This window comes from Callorhinchus milii, unplaced genomic scaffold (genome assembly GCF_018977255.1).
Source record: "Callorhinchus milii isolate IMCB2004 unplaced genomic scaffold, IMCB_Cmil_1.0 Scaffold4, whole genome shotgun sequence".
In the NCBI taxonomy this organism is placed as follows: domain Eukaryota; kingdom Metazoa; phylum Chordata; class Chondrichthyes; order Chimaeriformes; family Callorhinchidae; genus Callorhinchus; species Callorhinchus milii.
In genome coordinates, this window is record NW_024704745.1 from 13,239,395 (window position 1) to 13,260,715 (window position 21,321).

The 21,321-nt window shown below is 44.9% G+C and overlaps 2 protein-coding genes across 2 annotated transcripts; one reads left to right on the plus strand and one right to left on the minus strand.

The window, feature by feature from the left end:
* The first annotated feature begins 55 nt into the window (after positions 1–55).
* Positions 56–11,941, plus strand: mix23 (mitochondrial matrix import factor 23). The gene is made up of 6 exons (XM_042334572.1): positions 56–153; positions 2,337–2,428; positions 7,605–7,730; positions 8,067–8,213; positions 8,607–8,666; positions 9,559–11,941. The coding sequence occupies exons 2-6, from the start codon at positions 2,378–2,380 to the stop codon at positions 9,607–9,609; spliced, it is 435 nt and encodes a 144-aa protein (XP_042190506.1). The 5' UTR covers positions 56–153; positions 2,337–2,377; the 3' UTR covers positions 9,610–11,941.
* Positions 11,942–13,469: 1,528 nt separating this feature from the next.
* Positions 13,470–19,373, minus strand: LOC103188649 (cystatin-B). Its single transcript, XM_007908699.2, has 3 exons — positions 19,168–19,373; positions 16,009–16,110; positions 13,470–14,552 (listed from the first exon to the last, which is right to left on the minus strand). Exons 1-3 carry the CDS (start codon positions 19,243–19,245, stop codon positions 14,430–14,432), a joined length of 303 nt encoding a protein of 100 aa, XP_007906890.1. The 5' UTR covers positions 19,246–19,373; the 3' UTR covers positions 13,470–14,429.
* Positions 19,374–21,321: the final 1,948 nt, after the last annotated feature.

Consider the following 21,321-nt stretch of genomic DNA (forward strand, 5'->3'; position numbering starts at 1 on the left):
ACCCCAGCCATCGGCGCCTGCGCAGTGCCACCCAGCCATCGGCGCCTGCGCAGTGTCTGCCGCTGCGACCTCTGTGGAGGCGGTGAAGGATAGAGAGCGCGCGGTCGGCGAGGGCCCGACAAACAGCTCATTACATATGATATTAAAGCGCAGGTAGAAATAACACACCGTTTATTGTGAGGCTGTGAAAGTGTGAACACCAGACGGTTCAACGGCTGTCAGTGTGTGTGAGAGTGAGTCTGAGAGTGAGTGTGTGTGAGAGAGTGAGAGTGTGTGAGTCGTGAGTGTGAGAGAGAGTGAGTGAGTGAGAGTGAGTCTGAGAGTGAGTGTGTGTGAGAGAGTGAGAGTGTGTGAGACTGTGTGAGAGAGTGAGTGAGTGTGTGAGTCAGAGTGTGTGTGAGTGAGTGAGAGTGTGTGTGTGTGAGAATGAGTGTGAGTCTGAGAGTAATTGTGTGTGAGTGAGTGTGTGAGTGTGAGATTGAGTCAGAGAGTGTGCGAGAGTGAGATTGAGCGAATGTGTGTGTGTGAGTGAGCGAGTGTGTGTGAGAGAGTGTGAGTGAGTGAGTAATTGTGTGCGTGAGTGAGTGAGAGTAATTGTGTGCGTGAGTGAGTGAGAGTAATTGTGTGCGTGAGTGAGTGAGAGTAATTGTGTGCGTGAGTGAGTGTGTGAGGGAGAGTGCGCACCTGTGATGATGGGGAGGGAGGAAAAGCTCGAGATCTTAAATTTAAAAAAATGCGGCAAATGGCGAACCCAATGAAACACCTGGAGGAGTGTGTGGGCTTCCAGAGCCTGGTGTGTGTCTGTGTGTGGGTGTATAATAAATAATTAAATAGTCAAACGGCACAGATTCGAACCAACATTGGGAGGACAAGTTTGCAGGGCTATGGTGGAGAGAACGGGGGAATGGGATTCATTCGGATAGCTCTTTTCAAAGAGCCGGCACAGGCGATTCTATGATTCTACGCACATCACTAACTGCCTTTGCTAAACAACGAGACTGGGTCTCCACAAAGGTGGAAAGGCATTTTAAGATAGTCTGCACAGTGGTCAACAGCAAGGACTTTGCGGCCAGAAATTAAATGCAAGATGGTGTTTTTTTTGTGTGTGGAGTCCTGCAGCTCAGTGGTTAGAGCGCTTGCCTCGCATGCGAGAGACCTGGGTTCTGTTCCCGGGAGGGCAAAATGTTAGGCAAGTTTCCTTAAGCCACACGCCTCTGTCCTCTGTTTATCTAGCAGTGAGTAGGAACCCGGTAGTTAGTCGGTTGACAGATCGCTTTTCCGGGGATAATAATTCCTTCAAAAATAATAATAATAAATTGGTCACTTCAATCCATGACTGTTTGCAGGACACTGCTGTGTGCAATCGGCTGCTCACAAATAATACAGTCAATTCAGTTTACAGTATATTCTGTGAGGCACTTTGAGACGTCTCGAAGGTGTGAATCAAATGAAAGGATTTTTTTTGTGGTGTGACTGAAGACTGTTCAATTGTATTCCTTTATGTTTGGTTTGTGTGTGTATTTGGTTGGTTGTGTGTGTTTGGTTTGTATTATTTATTTGGTTGCGTGTGATTGTGTGAAGTTATTGTGTGTGATTGTAGTGTAGCGTTTCGCCCACAAATATACAGTCAATTCACTTCACAGTATATTCTGTGAAGTGTTTTGAGACGTCTAGAAGACGTGAAAAGCGCTATATCAAATGCAAGGATTATTATATTATTAGTGGTTATGTGTGTGTAACTGTGTGTAGTTATTGGATATGATTGTGTAGTTATTGTGTGTAATTGTGTGTAGTTATTGTGTGTAATTGTGTGTAGTTATTGTGTGTGCAACTGTAGTTATGTGTGTGTTTGATTCTGTGTAGTTATTGTGTGTGTGTAACTGTGCAGTGATTGTGTGTGTGTGTGTGTGATTGTGTGTAGCTAGTGTGTGTAACTGCAGTTATTGTGTGTAACTGTGTGCAGTTATTGTGTGCAACTGTGTGCAGTGATTATGTGCAGTTATTGTGTGTAACTGTGTGCGGTGATTGTGTGTAACTGTGTGTAGTTATTGTGTGTGTGATTGTGTGCAGTTATTGTGTGTAACTGTGTGCAGTTATTGTGTGTAACTGTGTGCAGTGATTGTGTGTAACTGTGTGCAGTGATTGTGTGTAACTGTGTGTAGTTATTGTGTGTGTGTGACTGTGTGCAGTGATTGTGTGTGACTGTGTGCAGTGATTGTGTGTAACTGTGTGTAGTTATTGTGTGTGTGTGACTGTGTGCAGTGATTGTGTGTGTGTGTGACTGTGTGTAGTGATTGTGTGTGACTGTGTGCAGTGACTGTGTGTGTTTGCCGCAGGCGGGCTCTGGGCAGACTCGGGTCCTGAGAGGCGGCAGAAGATGGCGGCGCCCAGTGAGGAGCTGAATTGCGAGGATTTCTCGGAGTTTCAGGTGAGGAACCGGTGACCGACCCACCAGCCAACCCCAGCCCAGCCCAGCCCAGCCCCGGGGCGGCCTGGACCCTGACTCACTCGGGCCAGCGGCAGAGTGCGGGCCGGGGGCGGCCTCGCTCGGGACAGAGAGATGGCAGCGCTCGACCGTGTGACCCTCATTGACGAACCCGGAGAGACAGGGCCCGGGGAGCGGCCCAGCGACAGCTATCCCCATCACTACCCCCATCACTATCCCCATCACTATCCCCATCACTACCCCCATCACTACCCCCATCACTATCCCCATCACTATCCCCATCACTACCCCCATCACTATCCCCATCACTATCCCCATCACTACCCCCACCACTACCCCCATCACTATCCCCATCACTACCCCCATCACTACCCCACCACTATCCCCACCACTATCCCCATCACTATCCCCATCACTACCCCCATCACTACCCCCATCACTACCCCCATCACTATCCCCATCACTACCCCCATCACTACCCCCATCACCACCCCCATCACTATCCCCATCACTATCCCCATCACTACCCCCATCACTACCCCCATCACTACCCCCACCACTATCCCCACCACTATCCCCACCACTATCCCCACCACTATCCCCACCACTATCCCCACCACTATCCCCACCACTACCCCCATCACTACCCCCATCACTATCCCCATCACTACCCCCATCACTACCCCCATCACTATCCCCATCACTATCCCCATCACTATCCCCATCACTACCCCCATCACTACCCCCATCACTACCCCCATCACTACCCCCATCACTACCCCCATCACTATCACTATCCCCATCACTATCACTACCCCCATCACTATCACTACCCCCATCACTACCCCCATCACTATCCCCATCACTATCCCCATCACTATCCCCATCACTATCCCCATCACTATCCCCATCACTACCCCCATCACTATCCCCATCACTATCCCTATCCCCATCACTACCCCCATCACTACCCCCATCACCCCCCATCACAACCCCCATTACCCCCCATCACTACCCCCATCACTACCCCCATCACTACCCCCATCACTACCCCATCACTACCCCATCACTACCCCCATCACTACCCCCATCACTACCCCCATCACTACCCCCATCACTACCCCATCACTACCCCCATCACTACCCCCATCACTACCCCCATCACTACCCCATCACTACCCCCATCACTACCCCATCACTACCCCATCACTACCCCCATCACTACCCCATCACTATCCCCATCACTATCCCCCATCACTACCCCCATCACTACCCCCATCACTACCCCCATCACTACCCCCATCACTACCCCCATCACTACCCCCATCACTACCCCCATCACTACCCCATCACTACCCCATCACTACCCCATCACTACCCCCATCACTACCCCCATCACTACCCCCATCACTACCCCCATCACTACCCCCATCACTACCCCCATCACTACCCCCATCACTACCCCCATCACTACCCCCATCACTACCCCCATCACTACCCCCCACTCCCCATCACTACCCCCATCACTACCCCCATCACTACCCCCATCACTACCCCCATCACTACCCCCATCACTACCCCCATCACTACCCCATCACTACCCCCATCACTACCCCCATCACTACCCCATCACTACCCCCATCACTACCCCATCACTACCCCCATCACTACCCCCATCACTACCCCCATCACTACCCCCATCACTACCCCCATCACTACCCCATCACTACCCCCATCACTACCCCCATCACTACCCCCCCCCCATCACTACCCCCATCACTACCCCCATCACTACCCCCATCACTACCCCCATCACTACCCCCATCACTACCCCATCACTACCCCCCATCACTACCCCCATCACTACCCCCATCACTACCCCCATCACTATCACTATCCCCATCACTATCCCCATCACTACTCCCATCCTCATCACTATCCCCATCACTATCCCCATCACTATCACTACCCCCATCACTACCCCCATCACTATCACTACCCCCATCACTACCCCCATCACTACCCCCATCACTATCCCCATCACTACCCCCATCACTACCCCCATCACTATCCCCATCACTACCCCCATCACTATCCCCATCACTATCCCCATCACTACCCCATCACTACCCCCATCACTACCCCCATCACTACCCCATCACTACCCCCATCACTACCCCCATCACTACCCCCATCACTACCCCCATCACTACCCCCATCACTAGCCCCATCACTAGCCCCATCACTAGCCCCATCACTAGCCCCATCACTAGCCCCATCACTAGCTCTATCACTACCCCCATCACTACCCCCATCCCCATCACTAGCCCCATCACTAGCCCCATCACTAGCCCTATCCCCATCACTAGCCCCATCACTAGCCCCATCACTAGCCCCATCACTAGCCCCATCACTAGCCCCATCACTAGCCCCATCACGATCCCTATCCCCATCCCTATCCCCATCCCTATCCCCATCCCTATCCCCATCCCTATCCCCATCCCTATCCCCATCACTATCCCCATCACTATCCCCATCACTATCCCCATCACTATCCCCATCACTATCCCCATCACTATCCCCATCACTAGCCCCATCACTAGCCCCATCACTAGCCCCATCACTAGCCCCATCACTAGCCCCATCACTAGCCCCATCACTAGCCCTATCACTAGCCTTATCCCCATCACTATCCCCATCACTATCCCCATCACTATCCCCATCACTAGCCCCATCACTATCCCCATCACTATCCCCATCACTATCCCCATCACTATCCCCATCACTATCCCCATCACTATCCCCATCACTATCCCCATCACTATCCCCATCACTATCCCCATCCCCATCACTATCCCCATCACTATCCCCATCACTAGCCCCATCACTAGCCCCATCACTAGCCCCATCACTAGCCCCATCACTAGCCCCATCACTAGCCCCATCACTATCCCCATCACTAGCCCCATCACTAGCCCATCACTAGCCCCATCACTAGCCCCATCACTAGCCCCATCACTAGCCCCATCACTAGCCCTATCACTAGCCTTATCCCCATCACTATCCCCATCACTATCCCCATCACTAGCCCCATCACTATCCCCATCACTATCCCCATCACTATCCCCATCACTATCACTATCCCCATCACTATCCCCATCACTATCCCCATCACTATCCCCATCACTATCCCCATCACTATCCCCATCACTATCCCCATCACTATCCCCATCACTATCCCCATCACTAGCCCCATCACTAGCCCCATCACTAGCCCCATCACTAGCCCCATCACTAGCCCCATCACTATCCCCATCACTAGCCCCATCACTATCCCCATCCCCATCACTAGCCCTATCCCCATCACTATCCCCATCACTATCCCCATCACTATCCCCATCACTATCCCCATCACTATCTCTATCACTAGCCCCATCACTATCCCCATCACTATCCCCATCACTATCCCCATCACTATCTCTATCACTAGCCCCATCACTAGCCCTATCCCCATCACTAGCCCTATCCCCATCACTAGCCCTATCCCCATCACTAGCCGTATCCCCATCACTAGCCCTATCCCCATCAGTATCCCTATCCCCATCACTAGCCCTATCCCCACCACTAGCCCTATCCCCATCACTAGCCCTATCCCCATCACTAGCCCTATCCCCATCACTAGCCCCATCACTATCCTTATCCCCATCACTAGTGGAGTCCTGTAGCTCAGTGGTTAGAGCACTCGCTTTGTAAGCGAGAGATCTGAGTTCAATTCCAGGCAGAGGGCGAAACCTTGGGCAAGTTTCCTTACTCCACACAGAGCCTAATAATAATCCCTCCAAAACCAAAAACAATAATAAATTGGTCATTCTCAATCCATGACTGTCTGTGGGACATTGCTGTGCAGTAATTGGCTGCCGCGTTCGCCACAGAATGTACAGTCAATTCACTTTACAGTGTGTTCTGTGAAGCGCTTTGGGACGTCCTCCCGACGTGAAAAGCGCAATATCAAATGCAAGGATTATTATTATTATTATCCCTATCCCCATCACTGTCCCTATCCCTATCACTATCACTGTCCCTATCACTTTCCCTGTCACTATCACTGTCACTATCACTATCCCCATCACTATCCCTATTGCTGTCCCTATCCCCATCACTATCCTTATCACTATCCCTGCAGCACTTCAGTCAACAGGGTCGTGTGGATAAATACCCAGTACCTGGGGTTTAGCTAAAACCTTAAAATTCATTGTACCCAGGTTCAGTGGAAATACTAAATATCTTGTACCCTGGATTTAGTGCAGCAACAAAACAGTTAGCATTTATATGGGGCCCATGTAGGGTAATGTCTCCAAGAGGTTTGCAAGGACAGGGTCGGACACCCAAGCAAGGGAAGAAAGGGGTTTGGTGGCCATAGATGTGCTTAAAGAGGAAGGATTTGAGGTGGGACTGAATAACAAAACGAGAAGGTGAGCCAAAGTGGTAGAGGGAAGGAGTTCTAGAGGGGTAGGAGCATAAGAACTGAAAGTTCAGTCATAGTCACAGAGAGGTCAGAGGATGCGCAAGAAGCTCAAGTTACCTGAGTAGATGTACCCTGGGTTTAACGGCAATGATACATACCTTTTACCCTGGGTTTACTAGCAATTGATATTTGGATTTAATGGAAATATTAAATATCCTACAGTCTGAGAAGAAATTTAAAAATATTAGCTATATGACACCAGTCACTACATCTGAGCCTATCCTGTTCATCTCTAACTCCCATACTTGTTTACTGTTCATCCTGGATAGTGTTCAGGAGTGTTACATTTTGCTGTGTTTTCATTTTTAAAAATCTGTATGACTTGGTGCTCCAGCAGGTTTAAAATGTATTAAATACATTATATATTGTTCTCTAATGTAATATATTGTGCATTATTTATGTCTCATTCATTAACTAAATGAATTTCAACTCACTTTACAATATATTCAGTGAAGAGCTATGAGATGTCTCAAAGATGTGATAAGGCGCTATATCAAATGCAAGGATTATTATTAACAGGGGAGGAGGGATAGGCTGGATAGACCAGAAATTGGAAGGGTTTGATTTCATTATCTGAACTCAATTGTAACTAGTATTTCAAGTGCCCCATCTTGATCTTCTTCCTTTCATTAGGAGGTACTGAAGATGATGCGACAGATTGATGACAGGATAGTCCATGAACTGAATACCACTATTCCCACAGCATCGTTTGCTGGAAAGATCGATGCCACACAAACATGCAAGCAGCTTTACGAGGCTGTAAGTAAATGTAGATTTCCATTGTTTTCCCCACTCTTCTACTTTAATTAATGTTTTTTGCAGTTTTCAATACAATTCGTATTCTTGGAACCAATATTGGCAGAATACAAAAAGCACAGAACTCTTACAATGAAGCCATTTAACGTAGTAAATAGTTTTATAGAAATGACAGTCTAGGAGAAAGCCATTCTGCCTATTGATTTTAATCTTGCATTAACTCATTCAAATTGAACAACAAGACAAGAACGCAATAGAAATTCAATGTCTATATCTATCATGTTAATATTTTGTTGAAACTGGAATTTATCACAAGGCTGATTAACTTTCTTGTTTCAGTTAAAGCAAGCTCACAACACTAGGGAAAAAGCCATAAAATCCTGCATAAATCAGTCTTCTGCTGTGGTGACTAAGCTACGAGAAGAGAGAAATAAAAATATGGACAATGTAACACTTCTAAAGTGTCTTCGAAAAGAACAAACACATGTAAGTCATTGAATTCTATTGGACATCTTAACTTATCTTTTTCCGATCCTCATTAATCTGTTATACATTTCCAACATTTTCTGTTTGTTTCAGATTTCTGCCATAACCACTTTATTCTTTTACTTGTGTTTAATTTTGCATGATTAATGATTCCCAGCAAATGTAACAAAAGGAATTTCACAATGTTTTTTTGTTGGGAGGCACTTATATCAGTTGTAACACCTCAGGTATTATACTGTCTTTTAATAGGATTATGCTACATATAACTGCAGCATCGTTTAATTACATGCTTGTGTGCATGTGTGGCGGAGGGTGGATATTATGTGTGTTGTCCCCCGCCCACCCCCCATGATTCTATGCCAGTATTACGAATGTCTGTTGTATTTGTTTCAGCTGAAATTGATGCAGTCTGAATTGAATGTTGAAGAGGTTGTCAATGACAGAAGTTGGAAGGTAGAGTTTTTTAAAACTGCCTTTATACCAAATACATGCAAAATCTAATTATGATTGTTTCACTGATAAACTTAATCTAATGTTCATCTAACAGGACTGTCCGATTATATTTCAACAGTGTGAATCTGAGAAGGCACCCGGATAACATCTGAGAATCAGACTGTTTTTACATTTAAATTTTGGGCTAGTTTTCACATAGACCTGACATTTATAGAGACCAAGGATCTTATTCCAGAAAAGGAATAAAATAAACACAGCCATTGATTCTGAAGTGTATTTGCAACAAGGAAGCTACTGATGCCAATTACTTATTGCCTCACCCTCACAGTTGAGGGGCTATGGAATAAAATTAAATTTTAAATATAAACCGGCTGGATGAAGGAAGGGAATTGAAGTATGAAGGTTTTCAAATAAATTTATTTTTCAACAACAGCTTGTATTTATATAGCTCCATCATGTAAAATAGACCATGCTATTCAGCCAATATTGGTTCCAAGAACACAAATTGTATTGAAAACTGCAAACAATATTAATTAAATTAGAAGAGTTGGGAAAACAATGTAAAACAATGGAAAGTACTTTACCTAATGAGATTAGGAATCAAATTGAGCTGCTGAGGAATAAACAATCCTAACAATGAGTAACCAATTCATTAAGAAATTTTAGAGCTGAATTTGGATGGAAAGGGAATATAAGTCAAGATAGCCAAGGGAACAGAAAAACTCCACTTTTCCTTGAAATAGCGGCAGAGAGTCCCATCTAAATTCAAAAAGCTGGCAGAATGTAAATTAATGGCTGAGTCAAAAAAAGATTATGATCTGGAAAGAAGAAAGCAATAAATTTGAGTTTGAAATATAAGTTTTTAAACTTATTTCTATTTTTCTTTTTAAAGATCTTCAATGAACGTTGTCGGATTCACTACAAGCCTTCAAAGAGCCTGTGACCCTGAGACATTGTGACCATAGGGCAGTCTTTGTCTGCCTGTGGCTTGAGACGAATAAATTGGAAAGTGTTGCTCAGAGTTTAATGCAGTGGACCATCATAGGGACCGGATCGATCATAGGGTTAAGCAAAAGGTTTTTCATTTGACAGGTCCCTTGTATTGGATTTTTCTCCGAACGAGGGCGAAGGCAATCTAACACGGCCTAAATAAATGTGAGTGAAAATGGTGCTGTTCAACATGGTGCAAGTCTGCTGTGATCTGCTCAAAGACAATATATTTTGAAGTTTAGACTGCGCAATCCTTGCACAGAAGTGACTTTGTGCAGTGTGTAAACTTTTTCAAAATCACACATAAAATAGATCGCATCTGTTGCTGCTATGTTTACAGTAGAAATTCTTGATTGAAATTGCAAAGAACCATGTTGCTTAACAAGTGTGAATATGTGACCTGTGTCATTCAAATTTGTTTCCTTTTCTCACAGTGATCACCAGAAAATCATTTTTTACATAAATCTTCCAGTGTCCATTGGGTCAAAATTAAATAGCACAGAGGAAAACAAATCAAACTTCTTGTTTGAATTCTGTCTTTGATTGTATTTTTTAAAACTTGTCATATTGAAAATGACCGGGATTGACCCACACCGATAATTGCAATGAAGTTGCTGCATCACTTTCCAGGTGGGTTGTCAAGGCAAGCCAAAAAAAAGGAAAAAATTGACTCATCTGCATCATTCCTGCTGCTCCGATTTGTGCTGATTGTAGTATGCCATTGATCTAATCTGCTGCCTAGCTGTGCACTATTGAAAATCAATCTGCATTAACCCAGTCAGTAGATATAATGAGAATTTTAAGACATTCCCAACCAAGACGATCAAGTTTGCCTCTGGGATTTGTACCTATAGCTTTCTAACTGGAGGAAAGTGCTTAATCATCTGAGCTACACAAAGTTCATCAACAACTAACCAACCTGTCAAATTAAAATCTTTTGCAAATCTCTTTATCAGTTTGTTTAGGAAGCTGGTACCTTTCTGTCAGCCTGCCCAGTGTGCTTTTTAGAATTTATCTGTATGCACAGAGGTACATTGTTCACTGATCACTTCAAGTGAGAATCTTTTCTTTGCGTCTGAGTTGCCATAAGAAAAATGTAACCAAAAGATTGTTGCTTTTAGTAGTGAACGCATGAGTGTTATGTACTCGATTGTGTGTGTGTGTGTGTACCATCTCCAAAAGCCTGTGTTCTACAAACGTTCTTCCTAGTTTAAAAGGAATTGTGATTTTTCTAAAGAGCTATTTGTCCTGTCTGGATGAGGTCAGTCTGTGCATCCATTTTCCCCACAGCTACCACCAATACATTTCTGCTTATATGAGTGACAGAGGGGTGTTTACATTAGGGCAAAGCATCTGTTGAATATCCAACTCCATCTAGTGGTCTATTTGATAACTGATAAAGTATTTTTTGACAAAAAGTGTTTTCAGCTCAGCCTCTTAGCTCAGATTTGGATTTGAAATTTTCTGACACCCATCCAGATTCATCAATATCACATGGACATTCAGGTTTTTACTTGATTTCAGGGTTTATATGGTACAGCCATAACAAAAGTCGTATACCTATCCCCTACCCCCTCTGGTAGAGACTAAACCTAACTATTGAATTCAGTCCTTTTGTTACACTGCACACTCTGTTGTCTCACTTTCGTGGCCAAAGTCGTATCTAGAATTCCTGTAATAAATATCCCATGATATCACCAGGAAAATGTTTCTATTATAAAATATTATTGTGAAATTTAGCGAGGTTATGCAGAGGAACAGTGAGAATAGATCACATTAGATCACAGAAGCCATCTGAAAAAGGGACAAAACACAAAATAATGCAGATGCTGGAAATCTGAAACAAAAACAGAGAGAGCTGGAAAAACTCAGCAGGTCAGACAGCATCTATCGAGAAAGTGAGTCAACGTTTCGGGTCCCGAAACATTGCCTTACTTTCTCCATAGATGCTACCTAACCTGCTGAGTTTTCCCAGCTTTCTGTTTTTGCATCTGAAAAGGGGATTCTGCTGTAATGTGGTGTCCACACGTCCTCATTTTTAATTACCACATCATGTTTCACCCCAAATTATTTTTAAGCATCTAGAGAGGATATGTGTAAAGTGGCTGTGCAGTTTATGTGCATTCGTTTCTGTCCAGGAGCACTTTTAAATATTTTACAAGTGTTCGGTTCTTACATGCGGGCTGGAGATTTTATTTCTGAAGACATCACACTGTGAAATTATGTGTTACCTTTCTGAAGATTATACAATAAAAGAAAATCCACTGGTGCTTTTTAATACTGTGCATGTGAAGTCATGTGGTAATTCTGTGTGTTAATGATAAAAATAGGTAAAATAATCTACTGTAAAGAAAAGGTGGTAGAAAATATAGAGGTAATCTCAGATGAGTCAATTATATGGGCACAACCAATATTGAGCTAAATGATAACATAGGCATGGAATGAACAAAGCAACAGATAATATGTCAATGTAGTAAAACGTGGAAACTGTTAAAATCAATATTTGAGCCAGCAGGTCAAAGAGGTTCTTTGGTATTGAGCTTGGATTTAAAATGGAGCCTGTATTAGATGCAAAATTAATCACAAGATTGGTTCTAAGAAGCCCCTTTGGCACATCTGATTCCATCATTTCAGAATATGACAAGTATTGTTGTCAGCCTGGCTCAATTGGTAGCGCTTTCACCTTTGAGCCAGAAGATTGTGGGTTCCAGCCCCACATCAGGATTTGAAACTTGTATTGTCTAAACTGACACTAGTGCAGTGCTGGGGTATGCTGCAATGTTGGAGGTGCTATCCTTTGGATGAGACCCCATAATGAGACCCAAAACTGCCTGTTCAGGTGAACATACAACATCCTATGGCACTGTTCAAAAAGAGGAGTTTCTCCCGATGACCTTCTCCCAACAAAATGCATCCTAACCTGTCCTTAATGCTATATCTGCCAGCTACTAAAGCACGGTTTATTCAGTCTTAAAAAACACACATATACATATATTATCTATTATCCATACAGTTTATGTAAATAAAAGATTTGTGTTCAAGTGGCTTATTTTATAAAGTAGTCTGAGCATCTCCAGAACTGTTGTGGCAAATGGGCCAGAGTTGTGCAATAACTGGCTATAAAAACAATTGGTGAAGGAACAAAGGAAGAGGTGGTTGCAGTGATAAGTTGTATGTACTTTAATTGGGCTACAGTCGTGGAAACTTTGTAAAGCAACAATATGGATTGTTCTGAAACTGCGGACAAAGAGAAGCCAGCTAACTGCAGATAAAGATCACTGATTCTGTTAGAGTATAGCCTTGTCATGAAAAGATTTGCTTGAATTTACTATTTACCAAGTTGTGCAACAGTCACTCACCGTACCTTTTTTTTCTTTTAATTGGACCAAGGAAAGGGTTATTTAGTACAGGTGTTTTAAGAACGGGGTTTTAAAGGGTGAAGGCTTTCTGCTGGTGGTGAGTTGAGGACAAGAGTTTTAAGTTTATAGCATAAAAGCATTAAAGATTTGTTTTTCTCTCCCAAAACGCTACTGGAATATGCACTGAAATGCCAGAAAGGTGACTGTTACAAAGCATTGAAAAGTGAGTTAGAGAATAAAATCAGACAAAAGTAATAAAGCAAAGTTTAGTGACTAATATTGGTTGGATTTGTCTTTGCAAATTGAAATGTAGAAACAGAAAGTTATCAGCAATAATAGTTACATTTGGAAATGTGCCCTTCACAGGATCTACTGTAAGCTGAGTGACAGTTTTGTAGGCACACAGATAAACCCTTCCGACGTGCCCCCCAAAAATACAAAGAATAAGGCTCAATTTTTTTATTGTAGTTATTTTATTGTGTGGTTTTCTCATCAACAAGGATAGATGATACAAATAGTATTTACTTAATAATAATCCTTGCATTTAAAATAGCGCCTTGTCACATCTTCGAGGCATCTCAAAGTGCTTCACAGAATATAATTAGTGAATTGACTATATTATGTGGGCGAAACACGGCAGACAATTGGGCGAAACACGGCAGACAATTGCACACAGCAGTGTCCCACAAACAAGATGAGTGACCAAATTATTATAAATTTTTTGAAGGGATACAACAGGTTACAATAGATAAATAAAAAAATTCTAATGTATTGCCTGATGACAAATTTGTAACTTTACAGAATCATTTGCACTTCTTCTCCCAAGTTGCTTTTGAAGTTCAAAGGTAACTTGCATTATACTTAATAATAGTTGCATTTGATAAGAGAGCCTTATCACATAATTGAGACTTTTCAAAACACTTCATAGAATATAATGGGAATTGAATTGACTATTTTGTGGACGAAATGTGGAATTGCACTCAGCAGTGTCCCACAAACAGTTGTGGATTTATATATATATATATTTTTATATATATATCACATCGTTCAGACGTCTCAAAGCACTGCGCACACAGAATAAGCTGCAAAGTTAATTAATTGAAAATATTTTGTAGGCAAAATAGTTTTGCATAGTCGAGTAATATACTGAGATCATTCAAATAAATGTTAATTAAAAAAATAAGAATACATTTTTCTATTAGAACCATCCTACAATCATGTCAGGAAACTAATTAACATTTTTAAAAAAATAGTTTTGTATCAGAAAAAGTGATAGAATACCAGTGTTCCACCCTCCCATTAGAAGCATATATATTTTTTTGGTATTCAGACCAGACCAGAGTTAATCTGTACCACCTACACACCACTTCTCATCAGAAGCAGATATATAAAGGCATCAGCACAATAAAGAACTTTAAAAGTAGCATATTTCATCCACAGCCGTCTTCTGCATCAGTAAGTCATGTAATGATATTTTACCAGGAGGTAAAGATTTGTACACTCTTGCATGCAGATACTCATCATTGCCAACATGGATCTAAAAAAATCACACACAAAAAAGAGGAATTAGGCCATTAGACACACATACGTTTTCTGATTAGATAAGTTCAACTATTAGATAACTTCAACTGAAAACCTTTAGCAGAAGAGTATATACAACACAAGAAAGTTCATGAACAAAATGTGTGGGTAAATATTACAATACATCCTAGTCTTGCCTTTCCGAATTCAATAGATCCTAATCGTCAAGTTAAAACTTATTTCTGAAGCTGTGAGAATTTTTGTGGAAGAGGAATCTAGTATCTCTCACTGCATATTCAGGCAGAGTTGGATTCAATATCAAATTCAAATATTACCTAACCCCACGGAAGTGTCCAGTCACTCTAACACTGTTCACAATCCAATTCCAGAGAAAAAGTCCTGTTGTGTATTGGTTAGAGCGAGGAACCTGATTGTTAGTTGATTGGCAGATTGCTTTTCCAGGGATAAAAATCCCTTCAAAAAAATAATAAAAATTGGTCACTCAATCCACGACTGTTTGTGGGACAATGCTATGCATAATTGGCTGCTGCATTTTGCCCACAGAATACATAGTAAATTCACTTTACAGTGTATCCTGTGAAGCACTCTGAGACATCTCAAAGACGTGATAAGGTGGTATATCAAAAGCAAGGATTATAGTAATAATAATCCTTGCATTTGATATAGCACTTTTCACATCTTCTAGACATCTCAAAGCGCTTCACAGAATATACTGTAAAGTGAACTGTTCGTATATTTGTGGGCAAAACGCGGCAGCCAATTGCTCACAGCAATGTCCCACAAACAGTCGTGAATTGAAAATGACCAATTTTATTATTGTTTTTGGTTTTGGAGGGATTATTATTAGACGTGTGGAGTAAGGAAACTTGCCTAAGGTTTTGCCCTGCCTGGAATTGAACCCAGATTATTATTATTGTAAAGTCAAAATGTAACGGGTCCCTACCAAAAAGGTTAACATTTACCTTAATGAAAATTAGGAAACTAATTCGACAATTTTTTCAATACAGATTTTTAAAAGTTCAAAAAGACATCGGCATAATTAAGTGCTTTAAAAGGGGACTATTTAATCCAAAGCCTTCTTATTCATCTGCAGGCCATCAATTGATAATTTACAAAGAGGAGGTAAACCTTGGAAAATGTTTACATGCAGGTACTCTTCATTGCCAACATGGATCTAAAGAAAAATGGTAGTTTTTGTTCATATCAGATGAATTGACAATTTTTTAAAATAAAAATCCTAAAAAGTGAGTTGGGTGCTCCGTCCTCCCTGAAGAGAAAAAATCCTTCCTCTCGCCGTATGTTTCAGCCATTTCAAGTTGGATTTGATATCAAAATCCAATATTATCTAACTCCGCAGAAGTGTCCAGTCACTCTGCAGCACTGATCAAAATCTAATACCAGAGGAAAAAGTCAGAATGTAACAGGTTCCTTCCAAACAGGTCAACATTTACCTTCATGAAATAGTTCACTCCAGCTACAATCTGTGTCTTGAAGCTTTTGACCACAAACACAGAAAACTGTTTTCCAGCCTTTGTTTCAATCTCTATCTTCAGCTGAAGAACAGAATTAAGGCAATGACATTATTAAGGGAAAAAGCAAAATACTGCAGATGCTGGAAATCTGAAATCTGAACAAAATCAGAAGAGGGGACTCCTGTTTTTATTACATTATTTAGGGGACTAGTAAGAATGTGGCAGGGTAGAAAATCGCAACAGTTCAGATAGGACAAGAGGAGATATTAGATAAATTATACAAGCTTGAAAAGGACAAGGCATCTGGCCCAGATGAACTATACCCAAGGATCCATAGGGAAACTGGGAGTATCATTGGCTCACCTGCGGGGTACCCCAATGATCCATCCTTGGCCCCCTCCTCTTTCTGATCTATATGCTCTGTCTTGGGGATGTCATCCGCAGACATTGGGGAACACTTCCACATGAATGCAGACGACACCCAACTCTATTTTTCCACCTCTCTTTGCAACCCCTGGTCCCCAGATGGTCTCAGGGGCTGGATAAGCCCAAATTTCCTTCTGCTGAACGTTGACAAGATGGAAGCCATACTCTTTTGCTCTTGTTAATGTCTAAAATCTCACGGCTCTCACCTTCTCCACCTACCCGACCTCCCCCTAAAACTCCCCATATGCAACTTAGGTGCCAGGTTCGACCCCCAATTATCCTTCCTCCCCCACATCTGGTCCCTCACCAGCACCGCATTGCCCGTCTCTGCCAATACCTCTCCCTAAAAGCTGCTGAAACCCTGATCCATGCCCTTGTCACCTCTCAGCTGGACTACTCTAACGCTCTCCTCGCCGGTCTCCCCTCCACTACCATTCATAAATTCCAAATCATTCAAAACACTGCGGTCCACATTCTCACCCGCACCAAACTCCGCTCCCCGACTACCCCAGTCCTCGCCGGACTGCACTGGCTGCCTATCCCAGAGAAGATCGACTTCAAGATCCTCACCCTTGTATTCAAGTCCCTGCACTCCTCTGCACCCCCCTACCTCTCTGACCTCCTCTCTCCTCAAAACAATACCCGTTGCCTTCGTTCCTCTGGGTCTGGCCTCCTCCTCATCCTCCGAGTCTTCCGCTCCACCGTCGGCAATCGTGCCTTCAGCCACTATGCCCCGAGGCTCTGGAACTGCCTTCCTCACTCCCTTCATCTCGCTCCCTCCCTTCCCATTTTCAGGTCTCTGCTGAAGACCTTTCTTTTCGACCGCGCTTTTGGTCACCTTCCTCCCCCTCCCCCTGGCTCAGCCCCGGGATCCGTTACTGTGAAGCGCTCTGAGACACTGTCCGGCGTGGAGGGCACTATATAAATCCAAGTTGTTGTTGTTGTTGTAGACTACGTGGGTCCAAGTCCCACAATCGTCTGACTCAGATACGAGAGTGCTACCACTGAGCCAGATTGATACACAAACTAGAGAAGGGATATTTAAGTGCGGACCTGATAGAGATGTTTAAAATGGTAAAAGGTTGCAGTAAGGTTAGCATAAATAGGCGGAGTCCATAATCAGGTGACATAAGTGTAAGATAGCACAGTGGGGATTCAAAAGACAGTTTAGCAGGAACTCCTTTACACAGAGCGTAGCGAGAATGCGGAACTCACTGCCAGAAGCCTCTGGAACTCCATCCCACAGTCCCTTCATCTCGCTCCCTCCCTTCCCATTTTCAGGTCTCTGCTGAAGACCTTTCTTTTCGACCGCGCTTTTGGTCACCTTCCTCCCCCTCCCCCTGGCTCAGCCCCGGGATCCGTTACTGTGAAGCGCTCTGAGACACTGTCCGGCGTGGAGGGCACTATATAAATCCAAGTTGTTGTTGTTGTTGTAGACTACGTGGGTCCAAGTCCCACAATCGTCTGACTCAGATACGAGAGTGCTACCACTGAGCCAGATTGATACACAAACTAGAGAAGGGATATTTAAGTGCGGACCTGATAGAGATGTTTAAAATGGTAAAAGGTTGCAGTAAGGTTAGCATAAATAGGCGGAGTCCATAATCAGGTGACATAAGTGTAAGATAGCACAGTGGGGATTCAAAAGACAGTTTAGCAGGAACTCCTTTACACAGAGCGTAGCGAGAATGCGGAACTCACTGCCAGAAGCCTCTGGAACTCCATCCCACAGTCCCTTCACCTCGCTTCCTCCCTCGCCTCTTTCAAGGCTGGTCTCTAGACCCTTCTCTTCGATCATGCCTCTGGTCGCCCTCCCACCTCTCTGCCTTCCCTCACCCCTACCACACCCCTCTCCCATGCTCGGGCCCCGACACCTGACTATTCCAACGCTTTCGTACGTCCTCCCGACGTGAAAGCCGCTCTCCAAATGTAATTTTGTTGTTGTGGTGGCAGTTGAATCATATAGTCCAGATGTGCTCAAGAGAAAGTTAAACTTTCACAAGACGGAGAAGGAATGGGAGGAAGTAGGTGGAAACTCAATAAAAACCAGCACAATCTGTTTCGGGCCAAAAGGCCCGTTTCCACGCTGTACCATTCTTTGTAGACCTTCGCCCGAAACACCGATCGTCCAGGACACAAATGTAATTTTTTGTAAAGAGTTCCACCAGTGTTAAGCACTCCGATACGCTGCCCCGCGTGAAGGGCGTCTTATAGACGCAAGTTGTTGTTGTAAACAACAAAGCAGTTTAGGACATCATCTGCACTTCAACAACAACAACAACAACAAGATTCCATTTATAGAGCGCCTTTCACGTCGGGAGGACGTCCCAAGGCGCTGGACAGTTGGGTCAGGACCCGAGCATTGGGGGGAAATGGTCAGGGTGAGGGGAGGGGAGGGAGGGAGCGAGGAGGGGGGAAATGGTCAGGGTGAGGGAGGGAAGGAGCGAGGAGGGGGTAGAGAGTCGAGAGAGGAGCTGAAGGCACGGTCGAAGAGAAAGGTATTGAGACCGGCCTTGAAGGAGGAAAGGGAGGAGGCGGCGAAGGCACTGGGGGACGGAGTTCATTCTGTGGAGGAGTCTGTACCAGGAAGACGCAATGCTATGATCGACAACGCGTAGATTTTTTTCGCCGAAGACACAAATGGAGATTGTGTCTGAGGCGAAAAAGATTCCACTTGGAAAGCGTAATTTTTCTGAGAATAATTATACTCACGGAATCGGCGATCTGCTGCACCTCCTCCGTAGCGGACATGGCCTCGGTGCCCATGCCACCGACCATTTGGACAGCCATAATGTAACACTGGTTGTGAGTGAGTGAGTGAGTGAGTGAGTGAGTGACACTCAGCTGTGCTGAAGCCTCTGATCACTTGTGAGAGTGAGTGGGTGGGTGTGTGGTGGGTAAGTGAGTGGGAGTGAGAGTGAGTGGGTGTGTGAGTGAATAAGTGAGTGGGTGTGAGAGTGAGTGAGTGGGTGTGAGAGTGAGTGGGTGTGTGAGTGAGTGAGTAACACAGAGTTGGGCTGAAGTCCCCGATGGCTACAATGTAACCGCCGCCGCCCCTCTGTCCCTCTCCTCTGTCCCCGCGTCTGTGTGACCCTCTGTGTGTCTGTCTGTGTGTGTGTCTGTGTGTGTGACCCTCTGTCTGTGTGTCTGTCTGTGTGTCTGTGTGTGTGACCCTCTGTGTGTGTGACCCTCTGTGTGTCTGTGTGTGTGTGTGTGACCCTCTGTCTGTGTGTGTGACCCTCTGTGTGTGTGTGTGTCTGTGTGACCCTCTGTGTGTGTGTCTGTGTGTGTGACCCTCTGTGTGTGTGTCTGTCTGTGTGTGACCCTCTGTGTGTGTCTGTCTGTGACCCTCTGTCTGTCTGTGTGTGTGTGACCCTCTGTGTGTGTGTCTGTGTGTGTGTGACCCTCTGTGTGTGTGTGTGTGACCCTCTGTGTGTGTGTGTGTGACCCTCTGTGTGTGACTGACTGACTGACTGACTGAGGTCCCGCGGAACTGGAGGCGCCGCTTCCGGTTCACCACTACATCCGCGCAGTGTTTTTCTCTCTCGGCAGTGAATCTGATCAGTGCGGAGCTGCTGTCGGCAGTGATGGGGTCGGACTGAGCTGTTTTTTTTAAAAAAAAGGGAAGTGAACTCCATAACTCCCGAGAAACCCCCTCTCCCCCACACACTGAGGTGTGGGCACACAGTATGAGTTGTCAGAGGGCTCTGTGCACTGTGTGTGCGCTGTGTGTGCGCTGTGTGTGTGTGTGTGCGCTGTGTGCGCGCTATGTAGTGTGCGCTGTGTGGTGTGTGCTGTGTGTGCGCTGTGTCTGTGTGTGTGTGCGCTGTGTGCGCACTGTGTAGTGTGTGCGCTGTGTGCACACGCTGTGTGGTGTGTGTTCTGTGTGTGTATGCTGTGTGCGCTGTGCGTGTGTGTGTGCGCGCGCTGTGTGGTGTGTGCGCTGTGTGTGGGTGCGCACGCTGTGTGGTATGTGTGCAGTGTGTGTGCGCTGTGCGTGTGCTGTGTGTGTGCGCGCGCTGTGTAGTGTGTGCGCTGTGAGTGTGTGCGCACACTGTGTGATGTGTGTGCAGTGTGTGCATGCTGTGTGTGTTTGGTGTGTGTAGTGTGCTGTGTGTGTGCGCACGCTGTGGTGTGTGCTGTGTGTGTATGCTGTGTGCGCTGTGCTGTGTGCGCTGTGCTGTGTGCGCACGCTGTGTGGTGTGTGTGCTGTGTGCGTGTGTGTGTTTGGTGTGTGTAGTGTGCTGTGTGTGTGCGCACACTGTGGTGTGTGCTGTGTGTGTATGCTGTGTGCGCTGTGCTGTGTGCGCACGCTGTGTGGTGTGTGTGCTGTGTGCGTGTGTGTGCTTGGTGTGTGTAATGTGTGTGCGCTGTGTGTGTGCGCACACTGTGTGGTGTGTGTGCTGTGTTTGCCGTGCGCATCCCCACTCAGCTCCTGTTAACCCTGCAAGCCAAAGCCCTGACGTGTAGCGCGGCGGTCCCAGCTGGACAGGCAGCGGGGAAGCTTGTCAGACAGCAATATCCATAGCAAGCTGTGTGGTTTCCGGATGGTTGGTCTCCAGGGTACCCCAACACGCACTCTGGGATCCCCAAAATCTTGGCAACCTGTGCCTAGTACCTTCGTATTAATTTTTGAAATATATCTACGGCTTTCTGCAACAGCCTGATTTGGTAGTACGCTCGCCTCTTAAGTCAGATAGATGTTTGGGAGGTCAAAACCTAAGTCAGGACTTTGAACTCACATAGTCTTAAGCTGACGCACACAATGCAGCGCCAGGGCTCCGTGGCACTGTTGGAGGTACCTTCCTTCAAATGAGATTTTTAAATCGAGTTCCTGTTCTGCCTGTCCAGGCAAACATTAAAAGA